The following is a 9,635-nucleotide window of genomic DNA, read 5'->3' as shown; positions in this document are numbered from 1 at the left end:
TTTTTAGTGGGTCTCTTCTATACAACATAGTGTTAGATTTTACTTTTTTAGCTAATATGATCATTTTTCCTTCTAAGAGGTTAATAAAGTTTACAGTATTAACATTTATTGATAATGTTTCATACAAATATGTATATTAAAATGTAAGTCTTCTTTCACTATATGGTCAGTTTCTCAAAATCTCTTCTCTCTGCCTTTTTTGGGGGGAAGAATGGGAGACTATTGGGAAAGTTTATTTTTGTTCTAATGCTTACCTTTAGGCTAATATCTTTACAAATACAGATATTTGCCATTGCCGATTGGTTCTCAATTATGAGCAATATTGAAATAACTTTGCTAGTAACACATCAGCTCCCTCTCTCCCAGCATCTAATTTGAAATAATATTTAATCCCAGGTAATACTTGTAATCAGTGAGTTTATCTTGCTTTCTATGCACTCTCTGTATCCTTCTAATCCCTCCCAGTTTTTCCACAGTTCTGTCCCTGCATTGTCAGAGCAGGTAGTCATGTTTCTATGGACATCTCTTAGACTTAGTCCTACAGGTAAATGTATACAGGGGTGGGCAAAAGTAAGTGTACAGTTGTGAGTTGTGAAATACAGAATTTATTCTTGTGTCATTATTATTTATTAATTATTATATTATGTATTTGTATTATGTAAACCTACTTTTACTCACCCCTGTATTTAATGCTTACTGCTTGTTCTTACGCAAGTGTCTCTTTAAGTCTGCTGGTTGTCTAAAGCTCATTCTCTAGTCGGCTCTTAGGAAAGGTTTATTAAAATCATATTCCTTACGTTATTGCATGCTCATATCAGCTTGCTGCCTTTATATCTAAAGGTCAATTTCGCTGGATAGAAAATCTTAGCTCAAATTTTTTCTTTTCCTGAATTTTTAAAGCATGTTACTTCTTCATTTTCTGTGTTAAACTGTTGTCATCAAAATCTTATGACAGCCGAAACCAGTTTGGCTCAGTGGATAGAGAGTTGGCCTGCGGACTGAGGGGTCCCGGGTTCGATTCCGGTCAAGGGCATGTGCCTGGGTTACGGGCACATCCCCAGTAGGAGATGTGCAGGAGGCAGCTGATCGATGTTTCTCTCTCATCGATGTTTCTAACTCTCTATCTCTCTCCCTTCCTCTCTGTAAAAAATCAATAAAATATATATTTTTAAAAATCTTATGACAATCTGATTTTCTTTCCCTTATGAGTAACTTGATCCACTTCTTATTCTATTTTGAAACTGTTCAAATTTGTAATAGTGCTATAATCAGTAAGTTCATGTTAATGAGATTTCATGAAGTATGTGTTGTAAAACACCAAAAGCAAGGCACTACTTAATGTCTAATGTACTTGCTAAGATGTTTCCAAACACCAACTCTCTGATACGGTTATTTCAGCTGCCGTTACAAAGGTATCAACCATGTAGTGATTTGATCAAACTTTTTTGTCTCCTGTACATACAGGGGCAAGAGAAGCAGCAGTAAAAAATCTGGTCAAAATAGCTGAGTTTTTAGTTATGGCCAAAGGTGGATATATGACAATCTTAACTTAGGATTTATGTTTATGAAACATAATATTGAGCTGAAATAAATAGGTTTTTCAACTTTGTGCTTAATTAAGGTGGGTGTAAGCATGCTATTGATCTTGTTTAACTTGATGTTCAGGCAAAGGTTTGATTGTTATTATTTGATATGGTGCTCTCTATCCTAGAAACCAGAGAGAAGGGAAATGTCAGTGACAAGCCACTATGTCTGTGTTTTGGAATCCATCCAATGACTACCCTCCATTAATGTTTTTGCCTTTGATGGGGCTGAGCTGGATTAGACTTTCAGTTTCAATACTAGCTCATAATACATGAATGGAAACCAGTAGAATGACTGGCAATCAAAGATCACGCATAAGTGATGGTAAAAGATATGTACTTAGTTTGCTTGCACTATCAGAAACCAGTAGGTATTACTTCTTTCTGTATTTAGCATGCTTGATAGGAAAAAGGGAGGATTACAAATGACCTTGTGCAGGATTTTATCAAATGGATACAAACCCACATGCCTCCTTAAACTATTTTTTAATAAACCACTACCATTCTCTTCTAGATTTCTATAATTTAAAGTGAAATTCAAAATTACATAATTATTTGAATTTTTTATTCTTAGGTCAGAGAAATTTTAAATACAGTAAAAACAAAGTGCCTTAATCTGAAGACTGGACATTTTGCCATTTACACACATTTCTAGGCAAAGTCATATAAATAAAAGTAATAATACTTTTATGTAATCCTCACCCGAGGATATTTTTCCATTGATTTTTAGAGAAAGTGGACGAGAGAGGGAAAGTCAGAGAGAAATATCAACATGACACATATGGTTGCCTCCTGCACACACCCCTACTGAGGCCAGGGTCTGGGAGGAGCCTGCAACCAAGGTAAGTGTCCCCGATCAGAATCGAACCCAGGATCCTTTGGTCTGCAGTCCAACACTCTATCCACCGAGCCAAACCTGCTAGGGATAAATAAAAGTAATAATATTAAATTTATTCAGGCCTTCTGCTTCTAGCCACTATAAGCACTTTTTGTGTTTTAACTCATTTAATTGTACAACAATTCTATGCATCTGGTAGAATTATTACTATCAATCATTATTACTATTATTATTATGTTGATATGAAAACTGAGACAAAAAAATAACAACCTGAATAAAACTAGCCTGTTTGTGGATGATCCAGGATTTTATTTGAATTGTCTCTTCAATAGGGATAAATTTCCATAACAATAAGCTATTTGCCTTCAAGTTATGAAAGCTGTCTCCACTCCCCACCCCCCCAGCCCTAAAAATGAATAGTGATCTTAAACCATGTTTGTTGAAGGAAATACTTACAAGAAACTAGCCAATTACAAAAGAAAGGCAATGTATGTAATTCAACATCTAATCATACTATATCTTTCAATTAAATCATCACTCTTAGAAGCAGAAGCCGTGTATTGCCAAGTACAATCCTTGCCAAATACCCAGACACAATCATGGGCTTTAAGGATTACAAGTCACATAATAAAGGATAATGACCTAAAATTAAGCACACCAATATAGAAAGCAGGAACTGCCACGCTCTGTATAAATCAGCAATCTATGAGATTTAATGTGAGATTAAGGCGCTGTCTAACCTGCAATTATGCTGTTTTGCATTAAGAAAAAATGTGATGATTGTGCTCAGTAAAATTCTTCCTCCTATTTACCCCTGTTTAATTGGATTTGGGGCTGCTTAAACATCTTTGAGTTGGAGCTTATAAGAAGGTGATCCCAGCTGTTTTTCAAAGCTTATGGTAGCAGGCAGACAGCACGATCATGTCAAGGCTCATGCAAAAGCCTTAATCCTACTTTTTTCCAACAACCAGCTATGGCAGCCCAGTGTTTAACCTTCTAAATACTAAATGTGCTTTGCTACTGCTTTGGTAGATTTGCCACTAAATGGTTATTGTTTAATTCTGTTTGCCTCCCTGCCATTAGATCTTCTCCATTCCTTCTACCGTTGGATACTAACCATGTTACCATTAGGATTACCAGTCAAATAAAGAATAGTGACTTGGTTGTGCACGTTTAATTCTGTTTGCCTCCCTGCCATTAGATCTTCTCAATTCCTTCTGCCATTGGATACTGACCATGTTACCATTAGGATTCCCAGTATTTTACACTTTAATTTAAAAACAGTGAGTGGTTCCCCACACTTCTAAAATGTCAAATAAAGAATAGTGACTTCGTTGTGCATTCACCCACCCATTTATTCATTTGACACCAATATGGAGCCCTTTTGTATGTTTCCCAAGCCCAATAGTAGACATGGCATCAAGGTGGTAACCACCTAGCCCCACAATCATGGCATCTTAGCCAGCTCTTCAGACCTCACTGATGAAAGTAAATAAAATAATTGGGGGTTCACTTTTACTTATTTTTCTAGCTACATTTGCCTAGTCCAATTATCCAGCATGTTAACCTTAGAACTATCAGCTGCAGTTTTACCGAGATCAGCAATATCACTGAATTTAAAGAGTAAAGGTTAAATGGTCAAATTAGCTTTCCCTACAGCTGCACATGCTACTTGGAGGGTGATGCACTTTCTCATTTCCTTTGGAGGGGGAGCAGTGAAGGAAAATGGGAGTGGCTCTCTGATTTGTCCCAAAGGCAGCGAGCAGTCCACACAAAAGCAGACAGTTAATGCTCAGCTGCTCAGACCAGTCAAGCAAGCTACCAAGTCCCAGCTGTGCCTCTTGATGTTTTCTGATTGCACCTACTCCTCAATCTGTGAACTGTTTTCTGGACTCAGATTCATCAAGCACTGCTGCTTTAAAAACGCATGCAGGCAGGCATCCTAGGATATGCCATTATAAGCTGCTGCCAGGGGATCTTCTAGGAGATAAATGGAATCTGTGTGAAGTAAATTAGTGTGAACCAGTTAATCTGAGTGTCAGCCTTGAGCCACTTCCGCGGATAACTAGCTGGCTGACTGGCGGCCAGGGCCTTCTGCCACGTGTGAGCGGGAATCTCTGAGATTCTATTCCACAGAGTGGGGACAATGTCGGGGCTGCTTCTTCTTGGAGGAAGGCCAATTTGACCTGTGTTTTAGATTTGTCAGTGAAATGGAAAGCATTTTTGTTTACCTCCCTACTCTGACTATACTGAATGGCTCTAAGTTGGACTTCTTTCCTGGGAAAAGTAGAGGAGAAATGCCCTGGGAAGAACGGCTTCCCCCTTGCTCAAGCTGCCATTTTGTGTACTCCAACTGTGCTGTGTTGGGCCGAGCCTCCTAAGACCTGTGGGATTTTAAAACAAAATAATTACCATCATTAGTCAAAACAAGTTCCATCCAAATCTCTCTCATTTTTTGTTTGTTTGTTTGTTTGTTTTTAAGGAATAAATCTGTATGATCTTTCATTCATGACTAGATGGAGGTTCTATGCAAAGCCTATGATCATGGTTCCCTTTAGATGCCCAGCATGGGAAATCAAATTTTGGCTATTGGAGGACATTGGGAAAGCCCCTCAATAGCAATAGAATGAGAGAACCTTTTAAAATCATGTAACTGATCCCTAGAAAGAATGTAGGAACAAAAAAAGCATATGAACCACTAGACCCATAAGGATTATTATTTAATATTATTAAATGGTAAGTGTAAATGGTTCTATTAAATAAAAATCATGTTTCTATAATTCAATATTTCTTTAGAGAACATAATCTATTCTTACATTAAGACCACAAGAATTCATTTTATCTAGTTAAATTAGAACAAATTTATCATTATTTCTTTTTTCCTTTATTACATTAATAAAGCATTTTTTATCACCAGTGAGATGGTTAGGCATAGAATAAAAATATATAAAATAGAATAAATGTAAGCCTCATATTTGGGGAAAATGTATAAGAGCATTTTCACCTCCATCTCCATGGAAGCATTTTGCCTTTCATAAAAAGGAAAAAAATCTATCTTAGAATAAGAACTTGGGCAAAACAAAAATTGTTTATTCAACAAATAAGTGTGCTTTCTTTTTCTGGTCCCCTCTCCCAGACTCCTGTGTCTGTAAGGTAGCTTTTGCGTACTTTATGTGAAGGTACAACCATTACCAGGTCCATGGAGACACATTTTATATATAAGATACATTTCAGTGTATAGTAAGTCTATGGATGCTAGATGGCATGAATCATAGCAAAGATCAAATCAAAAGCTTTAAAAATTGAGTGACCCTTTCCTTGAACTAATGAAACAAAAATGGGATGTCCTGTGAGAACAAAATTTGTTTTATGCCTGTACATTGAGTTCAGAGAAATGAAATCCCTAGGGTAAATTTAACTTTATGATTTATGAGGGGAAAGAAAAGAGAGTGAAAATCAGTGAATTTTCTCTTCTGTTGTAAGGTACAGGTATAATATTTTACAATGTAGGACTCTTAGTTTACAAAATTCTTTGCAAGGAGGGAAAGTAGTGTTATAATGATGCTTTGACCTAGCTACAAATCTTGCTCAACATGGTTCACAATGTCTACATAATCTCATTCCATACAGAGAAAGACTTCCATAGCAATCGCTGTCCTTACCATAAGGAAGCTGTCCTCTAAGCATGAGACTCACCATGTTGGTTTGCATACCGTCTATGAATTTCCAACTATCTGAGACAAGCTACAGATGACAGAAATTGACACATTGGGTCACGCCTATGATTCTTCCAGTTCAGTCTTTTGATTGTAGAACTAAAGGTTTGATTGTAATGAAGTAAAGTTGTCCTCACAACATCAGCTTCAAAATTTCAAGATGTGCCTAAAATATCTTTCTTCTTTATAATGTGGCTCAATGAGAAAGAAATCAGACACAATAATCAAAGAATGGGATAAGAATAATAACACAGGCCAAATAAACTGCTAAGAAACACAGAATAGAGAAGAAAAAATAAAGTTAACTTGTAGGTTGATGAAAACTTTAGGAAAAGGTAGCATTTGAGTTGAGTCTTGAACAAGGAGGAGTATTTTGGCAAGCAAAGTTTTGGAGATTGGGGTGAGAGAGGATATATCAAGCTGGTGATCCTCACAAAAGCACCGATGTGGAATATAAATAGCATACCTAGGGGACAATGAGCAACCTCAACCAGCTACAGGATATGATATCAGAATTTAAAAGGGGGAGGGGGATGGGAGTAGCATCCAGCGAGAAACCTCTAGATATGAGTTGAGAGTATATTATAAAAGGCCCTCAATTCCATGGCTCCAGAATCTCTCATTGCTGACAATAGAAGTGATTGTAGGTTTTTCTAAATAGAAGCTACTTGTGATTAAACCTTGGTTTTAGGGATTTGACTTGTCTGTTTAAAGAATTACTGGAGAGAAAGATATGTCTTATCAGGCTATTCAAATAGAGGAGTGACTCTGGTAATGGAAAACAGGGTGAGAGGGGTTGGAGGAACTAAAGGTTAGAAAATGGCAGTCATAGAATAGGTATATATAACTTCTTGGCAATTTTATAAATATCAGTTACATTCTTCTTTGTAATGGAATCTTGGTCTTCCTAATTTCTTCCAGAGATATTCTGGTACTATATTAAATCTCCTCCCAACCCCTACTTCCTCCCAGACCTGTAGTTGGCCTTAAATGCCATGTATCCTGTATTGGCTACCATCACTGGAGACACACACAGGATTCCAGGTGTGGGGGCATCCTGGGCTCACTTGTTGGTTTTCTTGTGGTTGGTTTTTTGTGTTGATCATCCCCTTCCTAAAGTGCCAGCCTTCTCTTAACCATTTGCCTACATTTTTAGATTGGCTAACGTCCTTGAGTCATAGCAAATGGTAGCTAAGAGACATGTTCTTATTACATATACTTTGGATCATGTTTTCTTTTAATGTTTCCTAAGATTTGCTATACTGAAATGTGTATATAGCAGGTATTCTCACTGATTTGGATTTAGAAATTCCTTCTGTAGTTAAGCTCATCAGTCTAACATTTCACAATTCAGGAACCCTTCATGTCCTCATAAATCCTGGAGATTTCACCATGTATTCTTGCAAAAGATTTGTGAAAATTTATTAAGAGGCATGTTTTATACTAATCTAGGAGACTATTTTATTCTGTCTTATCTGAAAATATTGGCCCTGGCCAGGTGGCTCAGTTGGTTGGAACGTCATCCTGTACACCTGAAGGCTGCAGGACACATACAGAGGCAACCAATTGATGTTTCTCTCTCACATCGATGTTTTTCTCTCCCTTCCGTTCTCTCTCTAAAATAAATAAACGTACCCTCAGGCAAGGATTAAAAACATAAATAGTAAAAATATCTGTCTCTTAGTTTTTGTTTTCTATTCCTTATTTCTCTATGATTCTCTTTTGTATTGAACCTAGTTTTGTGAAAGTCTCGTTATAGTTGCTCATTTTCCTTTATTCATATCATACTTATTCTTTAAAAGTTTGCTTTCTTTAAATGTGTTTCTTTTATCCTTTATTTATAGATGCACTGGTTTATCTAGTATCCAAATGAGACTCTACTACTTATCAAGGTCATTTCTATATTTTGGGAAACCATCTCTTTTTAAAATTTACTTATTGTTGACACCATTACAGATGTCCGTCACTTCCCCCCCACACCTCACACCCACTTCACATCTCTTAGAAATATTAGTACAATTACTGACTATAATACAGTGACACAGCTTAAGAATTTGAGAAGGCATCTTTTAATTATTTATCCCCCAGCAAAATTAGTATTTTGAAACGAATGGCTGCACTTTATATGTGTGACCATAAGAAGCAATGAATTCCAACAGACCACCTATGCTTTCTGTGTTTGGCACCAGTGCATGTGTTGGATGAGGTGTGCAAGAGAGTGATGCTTGCTGCAGAGTACATTATAATACAGTGGTAAGTCACAGCATTAGCATCCAAACATGTCTTCCATTCCATTTCAGCAAGTTCTCAAGTATGCTAACATACCCTTTTGATGTTATTTAAATAAAAATAAATCAATTCAGGGTAATGATACACAATATGGTAACTTAGACCTATTCCTCCTTGCATCCTTCTTAATGTTGACAAAGAACTAGAAGATGAAGGTATAGTCTAGATGATTTGATTTTCTTATTTTCCATTTTCTATCTAGGAGATAAAAGTGCTCTGACACTGGACTAACCATCTGAGACAAAGGTTTTCCCTTGAGATAGAGACAGCTATCCGCTGGGAATCTGCGACTACCTGCCAACCATTCTCCACACGCTGATGATGTAATCTTAGGTTCAGCCTCTGGATAAGTTGCTGCTCTTAAGAATTCCAATGGTAGCGCCATATGACAGTTTCTTCTCCCTCCAATTCAAGAGGAAAACGTTTGGTATTTTTTTCTTATGGAAAACCATAAACTTTGCTGTGGTTTAAATTGCCCTATGCTGTGAATCCTTATCTTAAGTTTCTACATAAATCATCTTTATCTCCAATCTCAATGCTAGCTTGATGCTCTTGATTGAAGGATCTCTTTTGTTTTACCGACTTTCTTCTAAATTTTTAAATGCAAGCTGGGAAGTTTGCTATAAATTCTTCTTAGGATTCTCCCTTTACTTACCATTCTTCAATTTGTCAATATGAGGGGATCTACTTGTTTTCTTCTTTGGAATACGTTCCTGCTCTCAACTTCTTGGACTTCTGAACAGTAATGCATTTCTGTATTTACCATAGGATTTGGCCCTTATGAGAAAAGTCAAATGACTTTTGCAGAAAACCTCAACTACGTGAAGAGTGTGGGAGTTAATTTCCATGCATTCTTAGAACTCATTCATCACCTATACTTCCTTATAGTAATGAAGAGGTCCTTTCAGATAAGATGTTCTTGAGTCCCTTTGTCTTGAATAATTCTCTCTATGGCTTAAATGAGAAAGCATTTAAGCTTGCTGATTTGACCAGTTTATTTCTTACACCTAGAAATTCTCTACCAAATTATAGCTAAGTAGAAAAATGATGTTAAGTAATGTTTTCCTGAGTTATTTCCACTCTGAATTTACTCAGAATAAAATAAAGGACTAATGTAGAAAATGCTCAGGGACTAAAGTAGTGGAAATTATTTTGATTTGATGTTTAAAAAGGGGGGGTGCTCTTCCACTGATCACCTCTCCTTAGAGC

General features: G+C 36.6%; 1 protein-coding gene across 1 annotated transcript in view; it reads left to right on the top strand.

Moving 5' to 3' along the window:
* The window catches only part of WDR72 (WD repeat domain 72), a 182,005-nt gene extending 173,263 nt beyond the window's left edge, over positions 1–8,742 (top strand). Inside the window, exon 19 of the mRNA XM_014530071.1 lies at positions 8,629–8,742. Coding sequence (XP_014385557.1) covers positions 8,629–8,657 — 29 coding nt within the window. The 3' untranslated portion in view covers positions 8,658–8,742. The remainder of the gene's footprint in view (positions 1–8,628) is intronic.
* The last annotated feature ends 893 nt before the right edge of the window (positions 8,743–9,635 follow it).

Source organism: Myotis brandtii, unplaced genomic scaffold (assembly GCF_000412655.1).
Source record: "Myotis brandtii unplaced genomic scaffold, ASM41265v1 scaffold709, whole genome shotgun sequence".
In the NCBI taxonomy this organism is placed as follows: domain Eukaryota; kingdom Metazoa; phylum Chordata; class Mammalia; order Chiroptera; family Vespertilionidae; genus Myotis; species Myotis brandtii.
The sequence above is the reverse complement of the archived record's forward strand: the minus strand, read 5'-3'. Positions and strand labels throughout refer to the sequence as shown.